At 34.0% G+C, this 26,225-nt stretch overlaps 1 protein-coding gene across 4 annotated transcripts; it reads left to right on the plus strand.

Moving 5' to 3' along the window:
* Positions 1-5,148: 5,148 nt before the first annotated feature.
* On the plus strand, positions 5,149-24,508 carry LOC149783191 (uncharacterized). 4 transcript variants are annotated; one of them, XM_089931419.1, is made up of 7 exons: positions 5,149-5,327; positions 6,565-6,693; positions 12,098-12,248; positions 13,443-13,543; positions 17,611-17,727; positions 18,378-18,509; positions 20,950-24,508. In XM_089931419.1, exons 3-7 carry the CDS (start codon positions 12,101-12,103, stop codon positions 21,274-21,276), a joined length of 825 nt encoding a protein of 274 aa, XP_089787545.1. In that variant the 5' UTR covers positions 5,149-5,327; positions 6,565-6,693; positions 12,098-12,100; the 3' UTR covers positions 21,277-24,508. The 4 variants fall into 4 exon arrangements, with proteins under 4 accessions (XP_089787545.1, XP_089787544.1, XP_089787547.1 ...); XM_089931418.1 differs by lacking the exon at positions 6,565-6,693; XM_089931420.1 differs by lacking the exons at positions 5,149-5,327; positions 6,565-6,693 and adding an exon at positions 6,264-6,398.
* Positions 24,509-26,225: the final 1,717 nt, after the last annotated feature.

Below are 26,225 nucleotides of genomic sequence, written 5' to 3' on the forward strand. Positions count from 1 at the left end.
TTAAAGCATATGATCAAAGTAAATTTATATTTCCACGGCACCGTAATTATTGCAAGAGCTTAAGTGGGAAAAGAGTCTCGTACATGTTCAAGAGATACAAGTAATATAAAACTGGCAAAAGAAAGAGAAATGAACGTGTGGTTGAGGAGGTGTTTATACTCATACACATAGTCAGACACCAGTTACAAGTGATTTCGCACAGTCGTAAAGACAACCAGGAAAAGCACATGCGATGTAACTGACATTGCGGCTATTTAATTTATGATTGGCTTCTTTCCTAGTTTATTTATTGTACCTCGGGCGACATCAGTCTTAAACGATCCACCACAAAGAGCTCCTACTACTTTAAATTTATGAATTTCAAACATTTCTTATCTATATATGCTTTTCACTTGAGCATATTTACAGACTCATTGAGATAGTCTTTTTGTAAATTTCATATTACAACATTTTGCAAGATCAAGAGGCACGTGTTTGTAAAGTAGAGCATAAATTCTCTCTAGGATAATTTATGCCTATCATAAAAACTTATTACTTAACTCTGTTTTATTTATTAGGGTCCTTTCGGTTGTATTCTATTTAGCAATTCAAAGTTCACATTATGTAATCAGAATAAATAAGTGGATCTTGCTTGTATATTATTCATTGCTGATAGGAGTGGGAGACGACCCTATGATTTAACATCAATAAAAATTAAATTTTCCGGTGTAGCGCCATCCTCGTCTTCTGATTTATTACACGTTTGGTTTCAATAATATCTAGGATACATTTTCTACACCCCTTTGATGGATTTATGGTCTAGTTAGCATGAAGCATGATAAAGGTAGACAAATGTGCCCACAACGAGGTGACAGTCAAAATAAATGTAACACTAGATTAATCTGAATGTGCTACGCAGGATTGTCCTTTTATACTATTTATTACTTATTGGTATTGGTGTTGGTACCTTGTGTACTTTCATTTTAGTTCCTCCCACCTACCTTTATATATTTCCTTGCTTCCAGCTTCATGCATTTTGAGAAACATACTTACGAGACTATGACATCATCTTGCTTGTATTTCATTGGTTGATAAATTAGTTCACAAAGAATATGAAATGAACAGACTCTGAACATCATCCTTCACCCCAACATCAGTACATTATATGATGCCTAGTGAGACAATTGGTCGACATCCTTCTTTCTTGAACAGTTAGTTTCAAAGAAATAACAGTAGTTTTAATCTCGGCATGATTCTCAATGGCATTATTGAGATTTACTGAAAAGATAGAAGCAAACTCTGGGTATGGGTAGTCCTGGAAGCGTTAAATAGAAGTTATACGGTTGACGTTTGGATAAATGAAGCTGTTAGAAGGATCAAGGTTTTCTTACATTCGTTCAAACCACATCCGACCGTACAATTATATTCGAAATTCGCAGTCCAGAATTTGATCATTTTCAAGAGCTTACACTGCGTCAGCACATTATGCTTTAAGAAATATTTGGATTTTGTAAGATTTACAGATTTGTACAAATCTATATAACAATAAAGTGGTGTCTCATTGCTTTACATATTGAATGAATAAGATCGCAACAACAAAAAACACTCACACACACACATCAAAGGATTTTGTATTTGCTGTTATTTGCACCTTTTATAACGCCAATAACATCATGTTTGTTTATAATAGAAAATATTAATTTATTTCTCCAAAAGACAAAGGGAACAAAATTAATTAAATCACGTTGATTATACTCCTAAACGCATGAATGTTTTATAAATTCGAGTAATCCAAATGAGTCCCAAAGGTATTTCAAACTATATTCAGTAATGTACTGATATGTCTAGAGTAGAGAAGAAATCACTGAGATAATTCCAAAATAGCATTAAATGAGTTCTTGGTAATTATAATACAGCGGTATATCCAAATGTCTTTGAATCCATTCACAGTGTTCCATACAGCTCGTAAATATCTATATAGTCCTTAAATGAATGCTAGAGCAGTGTGATTCCAATGAATGATCATATGAACCAATTTTCTATAGTATTACTAAGAATGTCTAATTAAGTTAGGGTGTTCCCTACAGCTCGTAAATATCTATATAGTCTTAAATGAACGCTAGGGCAGTGTGATTCCAATAAATGATCATAAAAATAAATTTTCTGTAGTACTACTAAGAATGTCTAATTAAGTTAAGGTGTTCCCTACAGCTCCTTAAATATATATATAGTCCTTAAATGAATGCTAAAGCAGTGTCGGTGAATACCTTCAGGGCAAGATAAACGTTTTTAATTCCCATAGCACGTAGAATATCAATTATTATTATTTTGAATGACACAATAAATGTGTCCTTTTTTTTGTATTATTTGTGTGAGCATGCTTAAGCATTTGCTTGAATAGTGTGTGTTTCATGATTAAGTTTGAAACAAAGGCAGCTTACTGCTTTGAGGGAAGTGTATATATCAATAAAATGATCTGGTTTTAAACTGAGAAAAAATGAACATAGCTATTGTGTGCATAGTTTGCAATATAAAAATCATTTAGAATGGATTTATTGTTCTAAAAACACAACTTGAACTAGATCAGGCTATCACAACATCAGCGTATAGCTTTGTTGGCGCAAATAGCAAACTCTGTTGAATATAACAACAAGGTAAAGTATAATGACTATAAACTATAGCTGAACTATATATTTAACTACAAACTTCACACTAAACGATAAATCCTACAATTTCAAGAACGTATTTGCAAAGTGATAGATGGCCAGTGGCAAGTTGATAAACCTGTATTTACGAATTTTAACGAAGTCAACAAGATATGTTGTTGCTGTAGATGTTTTTCGTTATTTTGTTGGTTTGTAGTTTCTCGTATTTGTATTGCTTTTGTCGCTGTTTTTATATTAATATGCCTAAATTAAGTAACTGAAAAGGAAGGAAGGGGAGGAAATTAGGACTGCATTTGGTATGACTTTCGTACGATGATGAGGTAGTAAGATATGTTAGAAAGTCCTATTTAATGAGAGAAACAAATGCTAAAAAATTAACATGAAGAACTCTATGATACCTTAGGATATTATATTTCACGATGAAAACAAATTTTGCAAGAATGATATTATGTGAATGTTTTAGATGATAATTATATCGCATATCAAAGGATATTACTTGAACTTAAGAAATTTTACAACAAACCGAGTCAACTGTACTATAGAATTTGCATAGGTTTATAACTGCTCACGATACTAACTGTGAACATTGGAAAAGTACACTATTAGACCATTAGTTTTGTTTATGGGAATAAACGAATTTTCGAAAATGGACGCAGGAAATATTGAACACTGAGAGACTGAACATGAAAGGTTGGCACGTGGCATGTATGCAGTGATAAAATGGATAGGAAAATGTGACATACGCAACAGCTGGGAATTCACTGAAAGTTAGTTGAAGTAAATTGTTACGAAATTTGTTTTCTGAATAAATGAATATAGGTGAAGTTGACTAATACGACGGTAATCAACCAATACTAGAAGCATTGTCGGTTTCGTGATCTCAGCAGCTACCTGGACTTCTCATGATCGAAACTGAGTTTATGAAGAAAATCTAAATAATATAAACGTTTTTGAGCAAGAGGTTAATGCGTGAGAGCTAGTGACTGACCTAGAGGTTAATGCTTGAGAGCTAGTGATTGGCCTAGAGGTTAATGCGTGAGAGCTATTGATTGACTTAGAGGTTAATGCGTGAGAGCTAGTGATTGACTTAGAGGTTAATGCGTGAGAACTAGTGATTGACCTACAGGTTAATGCGTGAGAGCTAGTGATTGACTTAAAGGTTAATGCGTGAGAGCTAGTGATTGACCTAGAGGTTAATGCGTGAGAGGTAGTGATTGGCCTAGAGGTTAATGCGTGAGAGCTAGTGATTGGCCTAGAGGTTAATGCGTGAGAGCTAGTGATTGGCCTACAGGTTAATGCTTGAGAGCTAGTGATTGACTTAAAGGTTAATGCGTGAGAGCTAGTGATTGACCTAGAGGTTAATGCGTGAGAGCTAGTGATTGACCTAGAGGTTAATGCGTGAGAGGTAGTGATTGGCCTAGAGGTTAATGCGTGAGAGCTAGTGATTGGCCTAGAGGTTAATGTGTGAGAGCTAGTGATTGGCCTACAGGTTAATGCGTGAGAGCTAGTGATTGGCCTACAGGTTAATGCGTGAGAGCTAGTGATTGACTTAAAGGTTAATGCGTGAGAGCTAGTGATTGACCTAGAGGTTAATGCGTGAGAGCTAGTGATTGACCTAGAGGTTAATGCGTAAAAGCTCTGAATTTGTTAAATGGGAACATTTACATTTCATTGGAATCGGAATAAAGTGTTATAAAGAAAACGAGGAAATTACTAGCTACAACAAGAGATGTTCTAATGAATATTTCAACATTTATTTAATTTACGTAAATATAAATATCATTCGTTCTGTACTGTGAATCCCAATGAATTATTGTACCAACGAATAAACGAAAGGCCTATCCTAAATGTACATGGGGTTTGAAACAAATAGGCATTGTTCTTTTGATTTTGAGCATATTAATCATTTTTTAATTCAGTCTAAAACCTTTTGTATTTAACTTTTCTTCAATTATTTATATCGTCTTTTAAAAAATGAATACCAAATATTAACTGCTGTTGAATTATATTTTATCAGTAAATCTGTAAATCCTTATGTTGGAGGATTGATAGAAACAAAATTACTGTGTGCTAAATTTGTCATATCATTTTTTATCGTTGCGCTGTCCCTGTATACATGGTATATAAACATTAGGTTTAAATGTTTGTCTTGTAACCAACACGAGTGGCTTTATCCGATTTTATTACTAAACTGTTACTATATTATTGACGTATCCTCTTATGAAATTTATGGGTGAAAACCTCGCAGATGTTAAGAAGGGATATAAATTATTCGACTCCATCAACCCGCATGAATAATCCTCTAGTTACACTCAGGCAATTACAGCTGTCAACCAAATAATAAAATTCCGTTTCGGCACCACACCTTTATGAAAATGTGATACGTACATATATCAATTATCTGGCAAAACATTCTTTAAATATTTTACGTACTTAAAACTCTATGATTCTGACTTAACAATAATGTTACAGAATTTAGTATTACCCAAAGGGTAAACGTGAGTGTATGTTTCTTGTTCATAAAGCTCTAGGAATCTGGACTTCTTTATAGTGTTGCATTGTTTCAAGCATTCATACACGTAATTTTACCAGTCTGTTGTAACCAAAATATAAGTTGGAAGCAGGAAGAAGTAGTATTTATTTTATGAGGACATACGTGGCAGATATATGGTCAGGTTGATGGTAAGTGAATACATCAAGTACCCACGATTCATTCCTATATATGACATCCACTATTCCGTTTACTTAAATGTGCATATAAAATTGATTTTTATAATAGTAATAATAGTAATTATAGTTCGTGCTATGAAGATTAAAATACTATGTTGATAATTTTTGAGCTAAAGACTCCTCATTGTGTCGAGATGGTATAAAATTTACCTAATTTAACATTTTTACAATCATAGACATACTCAAAATTAGCATTCCAATTACAATACCACAAACGTATTAACCTTTTGCAAGATTGCATTTAAACCGGGTTAGTTTGCTATTTATTTCTTTTTTTATACACGAATATAAGTTTCTTATTTTGTGTGGTATTTGCATACAACAGTCCCGCAAATATTGGTTATTTAGTACTACATTTTGATTGATTACTTATCACGCTTCGTTCCGATTTTGTAATATTCTACAAATACATATATAGTTTAGCTAGCTTATTTTATTTTCGAATTTTGAAATAAGGTACTTCTCTTCAATATTAGATTAAAAGCTTTTATGAATAGTTTTTTTATTCCAATAGATTTATATCGATTCTCTTGGCAGAAAAAATAAACTGATAACCTATTCCAATAACAGTCTCCAATTGCAATGGCGCAATGATACAGTTACCTATATACCGTGCTGACATTTATTAGAAACACTTATGCAGTTTAATCACCGTGCATCGAAGCTGCATAGAAAACTAGTAAGCAAATGCCTTCTAGGTTTTAACCAACATTGAAAAGTAATAGATTTCGAAGAAGCGCGTATTTAACTGTGCAAAACTGCTAATATTGAAATAGTTTTAAACAATTATAACAAAATTAACACATTAATCAGTTGCGATTCTTTCGTCTGACCAAGATAAAACTTAGTTGTGTCAGATATGTATAGATAAAATTAAACCGTAGGTGACTTGAACAATCGATGCTTAAGACTCTACAACGATATATCAGCGTTTAGTAACAATACATTTATTGACAAGACAGATTTCATGAACTAAGTAGTGCGCACATTCACAGTAAATTCTGCGGAATACAAAGAATAAAGGTAGGTGATAATTTGCATTTAAATTAGGTAAGAATGCGTACGAAACGGGTACCCGTCAGTGGTCTAGTCAACCCGGCACTGGGTCTGGTTTGTCCACTCCCATTTTGTCCTGCAGCCCTATTTTTTTTTCAAGCTAACGAATACGGGAATTTTCTCTCTATTGTAGATGTGGGTAATTGTATCAATGCTAGCGCGGGACCCAACCAGGCAAAACCAAAGTTTATTATTAGCACCCGACAGGGCTGTGTATATCCGTGTTGTGGAAAACCCGACCTGGTCTGGATGATCGAGCCGGGTACATAGCCATTCCTAATTTAAATTAATGACGCTACATTTAAATATGAGAACTATCAATATGCAATTGAGCTGTGTCTATTAACATGTACATTACCAAGATACCCTTAAGGCATCAATATAACGTTTATTTCAGTCACTGCGTAGGCCCGAGCCAAATTTTGCGATTGGAAGTAGGATAGATTCTTTTAAGGTAACCTACTGGTATTTTTAGAAAATAAACGGCGTTTAAATTTTATTTCCACACTGGAATATAGCAAGAAGCGATAATTTAATTTCCAAAAACAGGTTATGGCATTACTGTGGTATTTAAAAGAGGTCACCGCATAAATGTATTTCCAGGAAAATATATGAAACTTCGCACGTGGATTGGTACTTTTCCAAGTTTCCATGTTTATCAGCCGAAGTATCTATGTTATTAGCTATTACAAAAGATCTGCTACATATTCCCTAACTCTCCAAAAAAATGTTCAATAGCGTATAAAAAAAAACATACCAGTTATAACTCGCTCTAATCTGTGATAAGAAATTAGTGGCACTGAAACGTATTAACAACCTGCTACATGGACAGACGAGTTAATATATTGCATGTGCAGTAACTTAAACAAACAAAAACGTTTACCACGTAATGACGTTTTCTGTTCAAGGTAATGATTGCAAGGGATAATAAAATATAATACAGCGGTTACGAGGAAAATATTGTTAAATTAAGGACAATGTCAGGTTCATCTCTTGATTGTTTCTCTCGGTTTCTCTTTTATTAACAAGAGTTTGATTGAGGAGGATGAAAAACGTAAAGAAATCAAAAGAGGTGAGAGACAAGTGTATATAATCTGAAAGAATTTCCGACCCCTTCATTTGGTCAATAGATCCGTCTAATAAGCTGGTGTTAATGATTGTGAACCTATATTTGGTACTGCACTGTGAATTAAATCCCTAATAATCATAAATGTTATATCATATGTCAACACGTGTACAATGCTCAGAGTGAGTTCCGAGCTTTTGAATTTTCTGATGTACCACAATGATGTTATGCAGAATGTCTTGGAATGAGTTCCCAATATTCCCAAAGTAGTATTTATTCGACTAAACCAACGAGTACTTTGTAATGCCAATGAATAATTCAAAGAAAGAATTGTTCACAATTTATAACTAAACCGATTCAGAAAGACTGCTATTAAAAAGGAACCAATGGTTTGTTTACAAAACATCTGTCATCTGATCTATGACGTCCATAATGTTTTGGAAAGTTATTTCAATGGGAAACTTTAACTAATTCGTAAACAAGAATAGGCATTGACCTTACATCTTGTTTAGAATCATTACATAAATCAAAGACATTCAGGAATCAACCATGACAAAAGCCACGTATGCGATACAAACTAAAATATACATATCAATAAAATTAAACATCTGCCGGAGCGTTAACTTATAGAAACTTGTTTTCTTTAAATTGTGCCATCAGTAACATCCAGCTCTATAGTAACCCATTTTATAGAATCTGACATGAATGCATCTGACGTTATGCTGGGGAGTGATTTTACAGACGAAATAGGTAAATCGTGGCTTAGCAAGCAGTGAGTGTGAGCTTTATTTTGAATGTCTTCCGTATTCTACGAAATATAATTATCATATGAAAGTAAATTATACATATTACCTAATGCATGCGAACGTCAAAACTATACAGAGAGTGAGTAACTGGCAAATATAAAAAAGAGAAAAATACATTTTTAATAACTTCAATCAAGATTTTCTTTATTGCATGAATTTTTAGGGTTCATACAATAATCATTATTACTCTGAGTTGCTCACAAACGTATGTCTTCTGTATGTATAAGAGTATGCACACGCGTACTAGTGAATTTTATTTCATGTTATCATTTATATCTATATTTTTGTAACTCCTAACACGTTTCTTAATCTATTTTGAAATCTGTATTCACGGCTGCAAATTGTAGTGATTATCTTTAGATAGAGTTTGTTTACTAGACTACGGTCTGTTTTAGGAATACTTGGAGCCTAAAATTACATATAATCTATAAATTGATGCTTACGTGTGTGTTGTAAATTACTAATAATAATGTTAATAATAAGACATGCGGACAGATTTATGTGAATTTCGCATTGGCATGTCGTGTATGGATGGTTCTAGAAGAAAGATACGTAGTTTCCCATTGGATGGGCTAGGTCACATGGATATTATTCTTCGGAATATTCATTGGGAGTATGATCTGTTACGTGGGGGTATGTAGTCAACTACAGTTGTAATATAATGTGTATATAACGAGAAAACTGAGCAATCAAATTAATTACTAATTTGGAATAATTCGTATTTCTTGTGTTCCTGCTTTAAGTCTGCAGACGTGGTTTATGTTGTACTTGGATACTCATTGAAGGGAGAAACATTTGTTTGGACTGTGTCTACTGCAAATAGGGAGTGCTCATTAGTTGGACTATAATATTAGTCTGGAACTATTGTGAATTATTCAAAGACGTTCTGGACTGCGCAATCTTTACGATTCTTGGCGGACTAGTACATTTCCGGTACGGAAACATTACGAAGCTTTTTATTCTTTTTGACTTTAATATAAATTGTATGGATTATTTTGGATTCACCTCATGATACTGCAAGTTCCTCTCGCATATTTATTCGTAACATTGTTAAATTAAATCGTTTGTTACGTTTTACTAACCTTGTTGGTTTTGCTTCTTTCTATTACTTAGTTTATGCCCATAATGTCGCAATACATACCAATGACAGCGAATCGCGTTGATGGATGTAAATACACCTAACCGATATAAATATGCAAACCTAACTATTTATAAAACATTAAGAACGGTTTGTTTTATTCTGAGGCTAAACAAAAATGAACTCAGTCACCGGGTGTGTCTTTAGAATCTAAATTCATTTAAAAGAAAACGATGGTTTGACGACTTCACCTGCACAATTCTTGATCCCGAATTTATTAGCCTGGCAACTGTATAACACTGCTATTATTTATGCAGAGAAAATGTTTAAGAAGATGAATAATAACAGAAAGTAACAGAAACGCATAGATATGTATGTATGTACTTATTTATGTATGTATGTATGTATATATGTATGTATGTATGTGCGCGCGTGTGTGTGTGTGTATGTATGTATGTATGTATGTATGTATGCATGCATGTATGTATGGATGGATGGATGGATGGATGCATGCATGCATGCATGCATGTATGTATGCATGTATGTATGTATACATGGATATAGGTAGATAGGTAGGTAGGTATGTGTTCACCTAACACAAATGCCTCACCAAAGTTTCTCCCCAACTGACCCAAATACAAACCTTCCACACAAGGCTGGACTGCCTGACAAACCGAGTTGTATAACTGTATGAATCAACGCTACACCTAGTGGAACATAAACAGAACGTTTATTGTCCGATAAAAGTATGTGCCAAAACGCATGAAATGTGTCAAAGGAACTTTTGTTTGAAACTTTTCTTTTTAAAGAAGAAAGGAAATTTAAGCCTTCAGTTTGCATAAAGTCTACGACCCTTTATTTGGTGAGTCTTATAGAGTTTATTTTGGTAGGAACTGAGATGATGATTATTCCATTTACATTGTAATTACAGTTATAAACACTCTGAGATTATTATCTGTTGTAATTACAGTTACTGGACTCTGTTTGACTATTCCATTTGCATTGTAATTACAGTTACTAGACTCAGATTATTATTTATTGTAATTACAGTTACTAGACTCTGTTTGACTATTCCATTTACATTGTAATTACAGTTACTAGACTCTGAGATTATGATTTAGTCCATCAAGATCGTAATTACATTTAATAGATTGTGGGATTACAAATTTTGTCCATAAGCATCGTAATTACAGTTACACGACTTTGAGATTATTATTATTCCATTTGCATGTTAATTACAGTTACTAGACTCTGAGATCATGATTTATTCCATTAAAATATTAATTATAATTACTAGACACTGAGATTGTGATTTATTCCATTCACATTGTAATTAGAGCCACTAGACTCTGATATCATGATTTATTCCATTAAAATTGTAATTATAATTACTAGACACTGAGATTATGATTATTCCATTCACATTGTAATTACAGCTACTAGACTCTGATATCTTGATTTAATACATTAAAATTGTAATTACAGCTACTAGACTCTGATATCGTGATTTATTCCATTAAACTTGTAATTACAGCTACTAGACTCCGATATCGTGATTTATTCCATTAAAATTGTAACTACAGCTACTAGACTCTGATATCGTGATTTATTCCATTAAAATTGTAATTACAGCTACTAGACTCTGAGATTATGATTTATTCCATTAAAATAATAATTGCAGCTACTAGACATTGAGTTGATTTACTGTATTTACATTGTAATTACAGTTACTAGACACAGAGATTATGATGTATTGCAGGTATATTGTAACTATAATTACTTACATGCGTGTACATATAATTTGGAAGGTGACATTTCCACATAAATTAACCAAATTGAGCACGAGTTACGTAATTCGAAGTTAAGAGGCATTGTACTTGTTCCAGAAGCCGAAAGTATAATTTCTCTTGCAAAAACCACTTTTAGATTATGTTGTTTGCGACACCCACGCAAACAGTAATGACTCACTTGTTTAAATGCTCGGACAGCTAAGGGTATGATGTGTTTTGATTTAACGGTACTAACAACCTCCTAAACGATGAATATCTAGTACTTCTTTCGAAACGTATGTCAAGCCATATGCTTACTGTCTGTGGAACTCGCACAGTAACAGTTGTACAAGGATATGGACACAATCGACCTTGTCATTCTGGCCTATTTCCTGTTGAATAACGTTCTTTCAACCAAAAACTGTGTTCTAAAGTAGAAACTTCGTTCATTTTGTAAATGTTTGGTTCATGTACATTTAAACGTTGATCAGATTTTCATGAGACAAAAGTAAATTGAATCATTTGTTAATAGTTTTCGGCTATGATCGGAGAAATCTCAAATACGTATATATATATATATATATATATATATATATATATATATATATATATATATATATATTCATTCATTCATTCACTGGTATTTGCACGTGATTGGTAGTGAAAGAGTCTACTGTCATGTACGTCATACATAGTATCTGTTCGAAATTGTTTTCATGCAGTAGGAGAGAAAAAGTAAATTTACAGAATATCGTTGATTTCCATAATCTTTTATGAATTTGTTGTATCCTGATTCCAATGAAAATGCAAAAGGAAATACTCAAAATTAAAGCCTGCTTTTACCCTGTGTGTGATTGACTTGTTACAATTCATGATAGTTGTTAGACTCATGAATACATCCTGTGATAGAAACACCATGTCAACATTGTGTTTATTTATTCATTCAGAACATGTCTCTCATGAGAATCAGCAGAAATCCTTCTGACCTCTTTCACAATGCCAAGGAATTTCATACAATCAGAGATAATTTCGAAACTCTTCATGATGTCTCTCAATCCATTAAAAGCGCCGGAGTTAATAACTGCGGACTTATATTCGGTAAGTTTTACTCATAAGGAAGCAACATATACGTTATTATCAGTTATCCTCGTGTAACGCCGTATCCGGGTTACAATATGTTTGGGTCAACCTGTCTAGCCTTTTATTAGAAAGAATAACACCAGACCGTATAGAATAAACATCAAAAGCATTTATTTGTAAATTACCTTAAGTACAAGAACAGGCGTACATGCTGTCACTGAATGTCAATGCAATTACATATACATAAGCATTTAAGATTTAATACCAGATTTATATAAACCAGATAATCACGGGAAACAAAGGTGATCGACTCCCGTGGGGAAAATGCAATGGAGCCTCAAGGTAGTTTCGTTATACTGCTATTACTAACACGTAAAATATTTACAAAATAATCATACAAGGTTTCAATACATACAGACTCTGTTTATCCTATGGTGTCAAAGTATCGTGAGTCAGCATGTTCCAATACACAATTCAGATAACAGAATTCACTTGCAAAAATGCTGCAATACGTGTCCGAGATAAGTACATAATACATATTACCCTATATAAAGCACACATCACATATAGGAAATGATGCATATTAATTACATTGCAAATTTGTAACTGAGGTAATGTTCATTACACTTATTTAGTTTGCTTGTCCAGCAATACACCTTTCATCCACACACCCACCGCCCAAAAAATTCTAAATAATGATCAGTCAAAAAGGCATGTCATGTACAGCAATATTGCTCCATCTTTAAAACACACCAACTCTTACTAATGCTCATTAGATACTTTCTAAATTATGCAATTTAGTGATCGTTAATATTAAAAACGAATTTGCACTTGATGTGGTTCATCATTCTAAAAACTAAAATAATGTTGATCACTAAGTAGGCATTTAAATGTGTACAAACGGATACCCCTTATATTTATCAGCAACAGGAACCAATATGAGGTCTCAAAAACTGTTAGGACATTTGCAAATGGAATATTGACATCCTGTGAGTATACTTCATTTCAATTCATAGGGTTCGTAGAAAATACAACAATATTCATTTGATTTTAAGAGACAAGAACCAATACAAAGCAATCTAAGTTTTTGTATGGACATGTGCATTCTACTTTAGAAATCCCAATACATTTTACAAAGCAATATGGATATAAATATCCATTACAAAATCTTTTACCATTGAGGCTGATTGAAGTCGTGTTTGTCTTACACAGGTATCGACTACACAATTAGCAACCGCATGCAGGGACAGAAGACATTTGGTGGACGATCTCTACACGACACCAGTGGACCGCAAATGAATCCATATCAACAGGTATGTATGTATGTATGTATGTATGGATGGATGGATGTATGTATGTATGTATGTATGTATGTATGTATGTATGTATGTATGTATGTATGTATGTATGTATTGTGTTATTATGTATCATCATTATCATGAATCCCTTAACCCAAGAGGCCGTTGGGGCACCACAGATGACTTTACAACCAATTATCTCCATCTTTCCTTTGTTCTCTACTGCCCTTTGAGAATCTCCAAATCCCATGCCTGTCCACTCTTTAATGTTTTCTTCTCATCTTCTTTCCTGTCTGCCTCTTCTTCTGTATTCTCACACTGTGCCTTGCACCATTGCTTTTGCCAGTCCAGTTGATCTTGAGACGTGACTGTACCACTTCAGTTTGTGCCATTTTGACGGTGCCCAAAAGGTCTTCATTAGATTCGATGGCTCGTTGGGTTGTATTTTGGACCTCTTTGTTGATCACATGGTCATTGTATGAGATGCCCAAAATCTTGCGGTAGCATCTCATTTCGAAGGTCTGTATAGTTCATTGTAGATCTGATGTGAGCTTCCATGTTTCACAAGCATACAGAAACATGCATATGACAGTCGAGCTCATCAGCCTTATTTATTTTGGAACCAAGAGCAATGTTAGTGTCTTTCCAATTGGTCTCAGCCTTTGTATTGCTGCTGTTGTATGGGCAATCCTGCAAAGTAGTTCTGGTTTGGACCCCTCGTCTGTGATAATTGATCCCAAGTGAATGAAGCTTGTGAACCTTTCCAACTTCTTTCCAATGACATTTATTTCTGCACTGATATCATTGGTGTTGTTTGTCATCTGTTTGGTTTTTTAGGCACTAATCTGCATATGGTATGCTGTGGAGGTTCTGTCGAGGGACTCAACCAAGAGAGCAAGTATGTATGTATGTATGTATGTATGTATGTATGTATGTATGTATGTTTATGCATTATAGAGAGAGCAATAGTCAGCAATAGTCAGATGTGTGATACAAATTGATTTCAAATAAATTAGTAACGCTTATTGCTGGGATGGTGATATCTCCAGTTGAAACAGAATATCATCCAAGACGGGGACAAGGTACTACATAATCTGATGCTATTCAATACTGCGGTTCACCGCAATTGGGACCATCAACGATTACCTACCGAAGCAAAGAAACTTCGAGAAATCGCAAACGTCTGAGGATACTAATTTTACACGAACAGCCATATCCGAAGTGAACAAAAAGCTCGATCACTCTAAAATTCATGTGTAAAATGCCGATCTGTAAGTTTCAAAATGACCATTTCCGAATCATAAAACTGTGTGATCACAGTTGGCAATGAGATCTTTGATAGTTAAAGCAAAGATTTTTAAGACTCTCCTACCTTATGTCACCTGTTTAGGCTCAAATAAACTGTAAAACAAAAAGCTTGGAAAAAATACATTAATTTATTTCCCTGGAAAAATTATATAAACAATACTATGAACTTACGGTTTCATCGAATCAAATTAAAATAATACGAGAATTATCCAAGAATAAACATTTAATAGTCCTAATAACAACATGTTCTACCGATTTCACGTTTACCCAGTGTGATACTGACCAAAACCAATCATGTTTAGTCTAAGAAATAAAAAATACAAAAATTGTTTATATCTTAAAGACAAGGTCCCATCATAACCTTGGAAACAACCAATCATTTCTTAAAAATAATAGAACTTGTTTACGAAGGTTGCTACAAAGTCTGAAACAATGTCAGGATTTATATCAACACCTGGTGTTATAAACTAACAGTCCAGGTCAAACTATTTTCAAAAAAAAATGTATCATCTCTAATGAATAAATTTACATTACAATATCATGTGATGAAAAAAATAAAAACAATTAAACTAACAAGCAATTACATTGAAATAAATATATGTTAAATCAGGTATAATTAAATCAAATATACATAATACCTAACACTTGCAGTCAATATCATCGTCACATGAATCATTAATTATGATGAACACACAGCAGAAAATTGTTATTATCAAGTGAGAAACAAACAAAGTTATGCTTATTTCTGTGTTCAAGGTGCAACAATCAGTGGTTTCTATATGCACATTGCTACATTCCATATTTCATCATAGTCAAATGATATGCTCGCGTTGCTTAGGATATCAGTCTTAAGAATAACACCTGTGTCAGGAGTAATATGTCAGCTAGCTGCATGAAGGGATTTACTTAGATCTTGCTGCCACGGTAGTGCAAAGCTTGGGTGTAGTAGACCTGGTCCCCAAACATCTAGGCACAGATATGCTATCAAAACAGCTGCCCTATCATGTACACCGTGAGTAAATGCTCAAATAACCGTTACACAACCTCTTCTGTGATGGTGGCAAAAATGAACCAGTAAAGAGTTACATATACAACAACTCATTATTCAGCAAAGGAACAAAAACTCCATGCTATTAAGTCATTAATAAAGAAACAAGATTTGGAATTGAGCCTGCTTCAGATGCCCTAAACTGGATAGGTTCAACCGCGTAATTCTTATGTGTGATGGCATAACGTACCACTCTAGTCATTTTAAAATATCTATGTTAAAAATTGATCTCACCACTACCTCTCGGCATCCACCTCGATACGAATTTCCAGCCGTTCTTGGCATCGCCATAGATGTGATTCCTTGCTGTTTGATCCGAAGCTCATGAAATTCAAAACAGTCTTCTAACAACAAATGATTCATGTTTCAAAACCCACATTTTATATTTGCAAGTATAATGCATTAGGCAAGCAAAGATCGACCTTAACCCTCTGAACCAATGTTCTAAGCGGTACCAAGGGTCCCTTTTCGGAGTCCACCATTCTCATGTTGATGCACACATATGAAAGGTAACACACAAGTTTCCAAAGTACTTCTTTTAAGATTTGTAGAAGGATTAGAAAAGCATTTGTAGACCACGCATAAAACCTTATTACCCTTAGACAAATGGACCAAGACGAGCTAGACATAATTTGGATCCGGAAAGTTTAACTGGTGTTATTTAGCAAGAAATCAACGTTTGTGGTGCCAGGAATCCAAACACAGAAGGCACAATATACTCCAAATGAGGAACATATGACCAAATCAATAAAATAACCTCTGAAACGTTCTAAAAAGTCAGACATCTTGCGAGCAAAAGCTGGTATGCTTCCATCTTTACCGTTAGATTGGGGAAAACAAAAAACAAATCTTATGGATTTGGATACAGCTCCAATGCTAATTCATAATATATAGAAAGAAAGAAAAACATGAAAGGAACTGACAAAATCAAAAACATAGACGGACTTTTCAATATCAAAACGTTTGGCCCAATAGATGTATAATTAGGCTATTCTTAAGAAAGCTTCTAGGCTGTATCTAGGGTTTCGCTATGCTCGCGGAACCTTCCTTTCTCTACTGAAGTCAGAGCTCGTAATTTACATTTCAGTGATTTAAAGCATGGATGCTACACTGTTCCTTCTAATGCTCCGTACTGTAATAAGAGATAATGCATTTATGCATATTATTCTCATAGTATCATATAGTGCAGTTTATAGATTGATACCCATTCTCACTTTGGTGATATAGCTTTATTGCATATTGATATGTGCCCTTTTGTTGCAGATTTAGTTTGACTGGATAGTTTAGCGAATGCCATGAAACAAAGCAATTCATCTAAATAAAAATAAAATGAATCATTGTCAATTTAAAATATTTGTATTATTATGTATGGAGGCTCATGCGTTATTGGTTATTGTGTTCTTTGGATCCCCATATATAATACAATAGCTTCATAGACAACGTGGATGTTAGACCTGACAAATTATAGCAGGATGTTTTATTTTTATCCACATAAACAATTTCCATCCACACATTACACCGAATTTATACCCGACTATTACACTATTTTAACCCGTTCAACATTTCCATATTTGCCGTTCTGTTGAATATAGTGAATTTATTATTTGGATATTCGAGGATATCATTCATTGTTTCAAATCACAAATATCGCTGTTTGGAAATGATACTGCATTCAAATTCCATGCAAAGTAAATGTTTGCGTTTTTTCTCATTTTTAATTCTGCAGGTAATATGCATTCTAGGAGAAACAATCGAGGAGCTAGACGATGACGGCAGCATACCGGTTTATGGCTTCGGGGACGTAATCACCAAGGATAAAACTATATTTCCCCTTAAAGCTGACGTAAGTGGCATGAATATATTTTCTCCTTGAAAAGTCCAGTTCGCAAAATGAAGACAATATAGTATCACCTGTTTATGACGATACACTTAGATTATAGGAAGCAAATCAAATATAAGCACGTCGCAATATAACATCAACACTCTTGCATTAGTATGGTTTCATTATGAAGGCACTGTGGTGTTAAACATATATTAATCAGCTCACCAAGGACTGAGTGCAACTGAATATTTTCAAGAAATAGCATAATAACAAAAAGTGACACCGCCAGAAATACATGACATATTTTGTTTCATAAATAGAAAGAATGTGTAGTTTTAATCACGGATTTTAGGTGCCTTATGTACATTGAAACATATATACAACTACTGAATGTGTCATTCTTAAGAAGAAAATTATGTAAGACATATAAATGTAACTTCTTTCAATTTGTTATAATTCGATAATGAAAACGAATATCATGGTTCGATCTAGATTTCAAAAGGTAGGTCGAAATACATATTGTTATATTGCACGCCTATCAACATATAACCTTCGTTACTCAAGATTCTGCTCTACTGTATTGATATATTACATTACCATTCACTCAATATTCATGATCCAAAATGGTAGTGTGCTATCAAGGCGCAATTTCTATCTTTTCTAATTTGCAGGGCATGTGCAATGGGTTTGGTGAAGTTTTAGATGTCTACAATAACATAACGCCTAAGGTGCAACTTAGCGGGCCAACTAATTTCGCCCCACTCATAGAAAAGTCAGTACAAATTGTAAAAGAGACAAAAAAGGTAACTTAAGAAAATAAGTTCAAATATTGTACAACATGCGATTTTCCTAGTTCTGTTCGAATTATGTTGAATGTGATTTAGCTGGTGAATATCTAGGATTTAAGTGTACACTCTGGTGGTCTATATTCCATGTGTATACAGTGAACAAAGCACAGTCCTGTACTTCAATAAAAACACAATTTAGCATATGCGCCTAACTTCCAAACTAATTCTAAAATATTTAGGTCAATGAATTGCACTTCAAGTCCTTTGTATTACCGCATTAAAATATAAGACCTTTTGTATGAGGCGAATTGGAAAGAAACATGTTCTCAAGTCCTGGAAAGATCACTGAGAATGATGTGTTATCAGATTTCTATATAATCAGAACGGTACGTGGACCACCATTTCTCCGCAAGAAAATCGAAGAATTCAAGCAAGTATTACGAGAACCAAGGACAACGACTGGCGGACAGAATAACTTTCAAATATTGTATAATGACTACTGGAAGCAGTCCGTATTCCATTAAGGTCAATAGACGCCACATTAAAAAGGTTATATTGTTCTTTCTAAAATGTAAAATTGCACCATCTCGGTAAAATTTCGAGGACACCTATGTATAACTGTACTCTGTGGATAGATATGTATATAGTTAAAGTCAGAACAGGAGAAGATAAACGTATATATATATATATATATATATATATATATATATATATATATATATATATATATATATATATATATGATAAGAAAATTCTCTTCGGAATGAAAACCGCTGTTGTGAGTGATTACATTATTTCAAGCAATATTTTAATGATAGTGCTATAAGGGCAGCTATTCGACATTATTTTAGAACCGCTATTCATATAAAAAGACGTTGTGCTTCTACACTTTGTTTCTGTAATCGCCATTGATTTTTAGAATTGGGTTTTTCATAATTTTATCTTTATATGTTTTCAAATGAAAAGTCCATGGCGAACTAAATTTTACTTGATTTTTGTCTTTATCTCTCGGCGTCAATCTGAACTGTATTTGCTGGAATTCGCACATGCAACATATTTATAACAGTAAATTATTTCCAACTTTAAGTAACAATCGCACTAAGGGGACTTGTATTTTTACCTCCTTATGTATTTTCAGCTCAACGCAAGCCATTCGTATTCAGCCTTAGAGATATTTATATTTATTCCGCGATATTGTTACAAGCACCATACTAAGCAATTTACCACTATACACGAGACACACGAAAGGCACTTTTCGTACGTTTTTCAAGCGGTAAAATTAACAACAGCATAATTATTGGATTGCAGGCCAGTATATTGCATTTTCCAGACCTTGAATCCTTGGATTTATTCGTTATTGTTCTATATATCATGTCAAAATGAAAACCAAGACAGGTATATATATATATAATGATCTAATGCAATGGCAGGCAATTGAAGAACTTTAGACTGCATTTGAAATAATAGAAACGCTTTATTTCATGCAGTTAGCACATCAAAATATAAGCTAATTAAATTAAATCTGAGCCGAGAAGCAAAATAATAGTTCATAGAAATCGTATTGTACCTGTATCTAAAATTTAGGATCAGTTATCTGTGTGTAAGGTCCGGTATGGGTGAATGCAATCATGCTCCACACTAGAAAAGACACTGTAATATGCAATGGAGATACTGCGTTGTACGAAAGCTGAGCTTTTGAAGCGTTTAGTAAACTGTATTTACCTAAGTATCTTTTGTCAAACATTAAGAGGATGAGCTTTTACCAACAAAGTAGAAACACGTGTACATTGAACTCAATACGTAAAGATGTATAGTATGCACATACTCATAAACTGCAATGTAACGTAATGTAGGACAACATGGCTTCTTATTTGTTTCAAGTGTATTTTTTTGTTTCTTCTCTTTATCTCATTCACACGCTTGTTACTATTTGTTTGGTTTGCACTGCAAAGCGGAAGTAAATGGAAATTTGATACCAAGATCTAAAACACAGAAAGGAAACTTAAAAAGGCCTTATATATATCTTTAGTTATCTTCACATGCTCATTGATTTTTACTGTTAAAGATATTATGTAATCTGGGCTACTCCACTACATTCTCTCCATAAATACTATGCAAATCACCTTTTATCTTAGGCGACCGTGAATATTTATTTTAGCATTGACTGGAATTAGTGCACGAGTTTTTCATCTTTTTATCTTAAACCAAATGTCCATCGAATTGTATAGATTGCAGAAGTGTTATTGCATGCACTTTGTCAAAGGTTATGTTTTTTGATCATAAAGACCCTTCACCTGCTCTAGTAGTATCCATCAAAATACCGACCATTATATAATCCAGTACACTCTACCTTTATTCTACCATAACCTGTATGATATTATCAAGTCAATAGCTAAGAAAATAGGCAATTATACAATGGTTTTAATGGATATTTTTTAATCTTGTATCTTTCTAGTATCATATCCTGGTGATTGTAGCTGATGGACAGGTCACTGACCAGAAGATCAACGCAGATGCCATTGTGGAGGCGTCAAAGTGGCCGTTGTCCATTGTGGTAATAGGGGTGGGGGATGGCCCGTGGGATGACATGCATAATTTTGATGACGGATTACCACAACGCATATTTGACAACTTTCAGTTTGTAGACTTTTATGAAACTATCACTGGGGCAAAGAACGCATATGCCGCACTTGCTTTGCGAGCATTAATGGAGATTCCTGAACAATTCCGTTTTATTAAAGATCATGAAATCTTGACGAAGAGAAATGAGTCATTGGTATAGAATTGAAATGAAAACCCTGATGATGATTATAAACATATTTCGTAAGATATAATAATATAATTGAGATCATATGCAACATGTTGTCTTGGTTCATAAACGAATTTAAAGGTTGATTTCCAATTTGAATAAAAAGTATTCAAAATAACAGTAAATTATTACTAGAAAAAATGATTTCTTAGTGTCATATTATGTGACGAAATATATCTGTATCTAATGTAGAGAAATGAAATATTTAAACCTAATTTTCATTACCTATATTTAAATTGGCGCGATAGCAAATTACGATGGGAATAACTGTTGTACATGTTATGTTTATTGATGTGTTTTGGTTGATTTAAAATTTTCTCAGGTGTTAGAATCGTAGATTACACCACTTATTATTGACTATCAAAAGTAGACAAATTGCAAATTAATACGTTAATAATAGTTGACATCTGAATATTAGTAGAGGGTTACATGCTTTCAGTTCGTAAGAACGAATATTAAACTAGAATCAGTAATATGTAGTTTGCACGTAGAAGTATGCTAAATGTTTCGACGACAATATTGTAGTGAGGCTATCAAAATATAAATTGAACGAGACCTTGAAGTAAATGATCAGCAAATTTACTACAAGAAAAATGTTGATCTAATCATACTCAATCTTGGTATTCGTATCGAGCGACAACTTATACAAAATTATGGAGGCTATTGACAACACCAATTGTAATTGTCTCGTAAACTTTTATCGAAATGTATATACAGTACAGTTGTTCTTTGCAACTACTACTCGAAAGAAGTTAATGGGGTCTCAGAAAACAAATTGTATAATCAATGGTTCTGTTAACCTGAGACATAGACAGAATTATAACAGGACGATCTAGGTACAAAAGCGTTCAGACTGGACGTCATAACTGCACCTTAATGTTAAATGTTGAACTGACATTTTCTTTAGCGATATCCTGAAAGCAATTAATTCCCAACGCCATAAGATTCATCGCGACAAGTAATGCATGTTCATTGTACGGTATACTTGCTCAGATTGCATTTGGAAAGAAAGGTCTGCATTTATAGAGAAATTGGAACTTAAATTGTCGACAAGAATATAGAGGCCATGATTACCACAAATTGCGATTATCAAATCAGTCTGCATATTGAACATTTCGACCTTTGTTAGCTACCGTCAGACATTTTACATGATTTTTGTGCCGAACGACGATCACGTGATCCTTTTCGTGTGCAATGAATATAATCCTGAACGAAAACAAAACCAATATGATGATTGCTGTATATGGTGAAGGCAATATATACATTGATTTTCATTGGCGATACAGAAGCAAGCACAACAAGCAATTTATAGTAATGTAGCGCCAAGAAAACTGGCATGACCATCAGGTATTTATTAATTATTTTCAGTGTCTCAGTCAGTTTAATCAATATTGTGCCAACAAAATCGTATTGAAAAACGTTGCTACATGTTTCACTATTAAGTAGCAATTATTGTTTTATTTTGATCAAAATGTCAGTAATAATTTGGGGGTCAAATGTATAAATTTTAGCGTACCTATGTAATCGGTATATAATATGTGTTTCCTTTAATGATAACTCCTAATTTGTGGATATTATACCATTCTGAGTTATATTTCTTCGTGGCTTAGAATTTTATTTGATCAATATGTATGTTTATTTCGTTTTCATTTAAAGTTTCCGTATCACCCGAGATACATGCAAACATAAAGTGTGCACATGCATGTAAAAGTTCATAAGAAGCATCTGCACTACTAGGCCCTTACCAACAAAAACAAACATCGTAGTGCCCCATACGACTCTAAATTGCACTCTGAAATTGAAGATCATGTCATCTCTCCAAACAATTGCTTTTGGCTTTGTCATCAAATTCTACTCCAGTTTCATCCTAACAAGTGTCAAAGCTGACTGTCATTCAAGACATTCATAAGTTGTACTATAGACAGTTTGAACGTAATTTTCGCGAGAAGAATTGCTTCACCCTGTCGAAAGGCGAACAAAACCAAAGACATTTCAAACGAATCGTCTGCAACAGGGCATTGGTTGTGGAGGCTGAATTTCACCCAAGAAGAAGACAGTGACCAATAGAATCAGTAATTCCGTAATAAATTGTTCTTTGTTCAAGCCTAAGGGAACATGGTGAACGTGGTTTTGTTTGTCAAATGCAATAATAGCCTTGAAATCAATAATTTCATAGAAGCTATTCAGCGTTCGTACAAAATATTAAAGCGCTTTCCATGTACACAGATGAGAATCAAATCAAGAACAATGTGCATATTAGGCACAACATCAAACGAGGAGTGGTAAAAATGAATTAATAGTGTTAAGATGGCCTAAACATGAAAAACACATCGTTTCCTGTTTTGCTCAATGCAAAGAGAATGTATTTATGGTTGTCAAATCTATCATCCGAGTCAAATGAAAGACGGAAAGCATTTAGTGATGAGACTGTAAGAAAGGTAGACGGGTTATCTGAAAGAGAGGTGGACACACATCCTAGAGGAGACAAGCTTAAAAAGTTGTATAGGCTGGAAAAAAAAACTTTCCAAATCTGCATTTAGCCCCTTTGAGACGAGAAAATGAATGCCTGGACATTTGAATAACCCCTGATTTACAGTTCTTACAAATCTCTTTTGACTCCCGTGAATTGTGCTAAAGTTGATCTTCTTGATCAAAGACCTAAAGCCATTCTTCAACTAGGACTCATCTGGGTAGCGGTCATACAAGGTAGAATCTTTTGTCTCTCGCGGATTATTTTGTTTAGATATCACGTACTTTAGGAGAAGACATGTTGTATCCATTAAGTTACATAATGTTGGATTAAAAGAATCATATTCGATGGTATGTGGACTAAGTTGCGAGTAATTTTGTCATTAGCGAAGTCTGGAAATTCCCTTTAGAGACTTCCTTATTGATTTTACTTGGTTTTCGCAGAGAAAAACAAACAAATGTGTGGAATAGTGATTATTGAATATTTCTACTTTGTCCATTTCAGAATCATTGTTTCAATTGAAATGGCACAATGAAACTGTTCTAAATTTTTGGAAGTCATCCTTGCTATGAAACGTTTATAACCTTGCTTATGCGTGCATCATCAACGTTTCTGTTGTTTGTATTTAAGAATGAGTAAAATGTGGGAATTGGTATTTGTGGGAATTAGCATTTCATTTATTTGTTAATGTCAGAATGTGTGTAATTTAATTAATAAACAATATTCTTTTTGAAATATTGTTTTATTTGTTTGAAATGTAATTAAATAAATATATTTACATGTGTCATTTCCTCTACATTAATCCGGAAGTTACTTGGTACGTCCTACAGAGACTTCACCTTAAAATTACATCTCATATCACCCAGCATACTCATTGGTAGATACACACCTATCACTATAGCTGGGCCCGAGGTGGACGAGTGGTCTAAAGTGCTCACCGTTCCGTATCGCTGCCATCTCATCTCTGTCTGTGTGGTTCTAATCTCAGGCTCTGCTACGAAAGCTTACCAGTAGCTTCTCGTGTGTTGGTGGTTCTTCCCGGGGTATTACAGGGTTCTGTCTCCACTAGTTATACAGGCCACCTTGTGTAGCCAATCTTGCGCTGAATAATGACGTTAAACACTACAACAACAGCAACAATAACAATATGGCTGATTGAATATGCCATACTTTTAAATCGTTGGAGACATTTAAACCCGTATCAGGTCTTTTTTAAAGTTGTGCGTTACCCCATTGACATTATGTATCGATTTAATAAAAATTACCAGATCTGCCATAATCATCACGACAGTCATGGAAACGATTGACTGGGTGAAACAATTCTCAAGCTGGATGAGCATCTATTTCCCGACTCTATGTATATTCAGATGGAAATTACTAAAAGATTAATAAAAAAAAGCGTTGGAAGAAGAGATAAAATCAATTAGGATTGTAGGAGCAAAGGAGACACAGGCAAATCAACAACAAGGCCTCTACAAATGATGGGGAAAAGTCCATTCTAGGTTTTGCTAGAGAGAAAACGAAGCTAAATAAATGTAGCAGAATACAAGCATCAGTAACACCGAAAAAATATGAGCACCAGTAACCCCAGTGTCATCAGTCAGACCAACACCCAATCCCTCGAATACGGAAGATTTGGTGTTGAACGTATCCTCTCCAATTTTTTAATCTCCGTCTTTGCCGGGATATGCAGAAACAAAATTTAAGTCTGCCCTTGCTTAAAAGCCTGGTTCAAAAAGTGCAGTTGCCATCTTCGGCGCTGAAACAGAGATACTACAGAGACATGGTCACAAACTATTTTATGTCTTGTTTATCCGTCTATCTATGTTGTGATGTTTATTATCTCCCACACAAGGCATAAAGCACCACCTCTCCCGTCTTTAGTTTATAGTTTAATCAAAGGACGATGAGAGAGGCAATGCAAATACACTAGTGCTTGAGATATGCAACCACTACAATAATATTATGGATAAACTCACATTTAATTTTAACTTCGCTGGATTCTCTTGTTAGATTTATTGGCTTATAAAACCGTCAGGTCTGAAATAAAGCCCAAACCCTTTTAAACACACAAGTATTACCGGTGTCGTTTAGAGTATCGTCACCGAGTGACAACTTTATGTCTAGATCAATATGAGCAAGAAGTTTAAATTTTAAAAAGATAGTGACTTTCTAATTTTTTTATACATAGGTCTATATAATGAACTGAAAACACTGTCGATCAAACATGAATCATCCTGTAGAACTAAATAGTTACCCTCAGTGTTGCATGTACCAAAGATATTGTTCTTTCATCTATGGAGTGTATCACGTTATTTGGATGTTTTGGATGTGTTTATATAATTATTATGTAATAACAACATAAACGTCTTGTTCCTTATATTATGAGACTGATTCTGTCTTTATTTTGCATTAGAGAGTTAAAGAATACTAATTTCTTTACTGTAGGCTT

The sequence above is a fragment of the Sinohyriopsis cumingii genome, chromosome 14 (genome assembly GCF_028554795.1).
Source record: "Sinohyriopsis cumingii isolate HCF-2022 chromosome 14, ASM2855479v2, whole genome shotgun sequence".
Lineage (NCBI taxonomy): Eukaryota > Metazoa > Mollusca > Bivalvia > Unionida > Unionidae > Sinohyriopsis > Sinohyriopsis cumingii.

Excerpts from the sequence above, each read along its gene's own strand:
- LOC149783191 (XM_089931418.1), top strand. Across the intron at positions 12,249-13,442 it reads TAACTGCGGACTTATATTCG|GTATCGACTACACAATTAGC; the intron begins GTAAGTTTTACT and ends TGTCTTACACAG. Across the intron at positions 13,544-17,610 it reads AAATGAATCCATATCAACAG|GTAATATGCATTCTAGGAGA; the intron begins GTATGTATGTAT and ends TTAATTCTGCAG.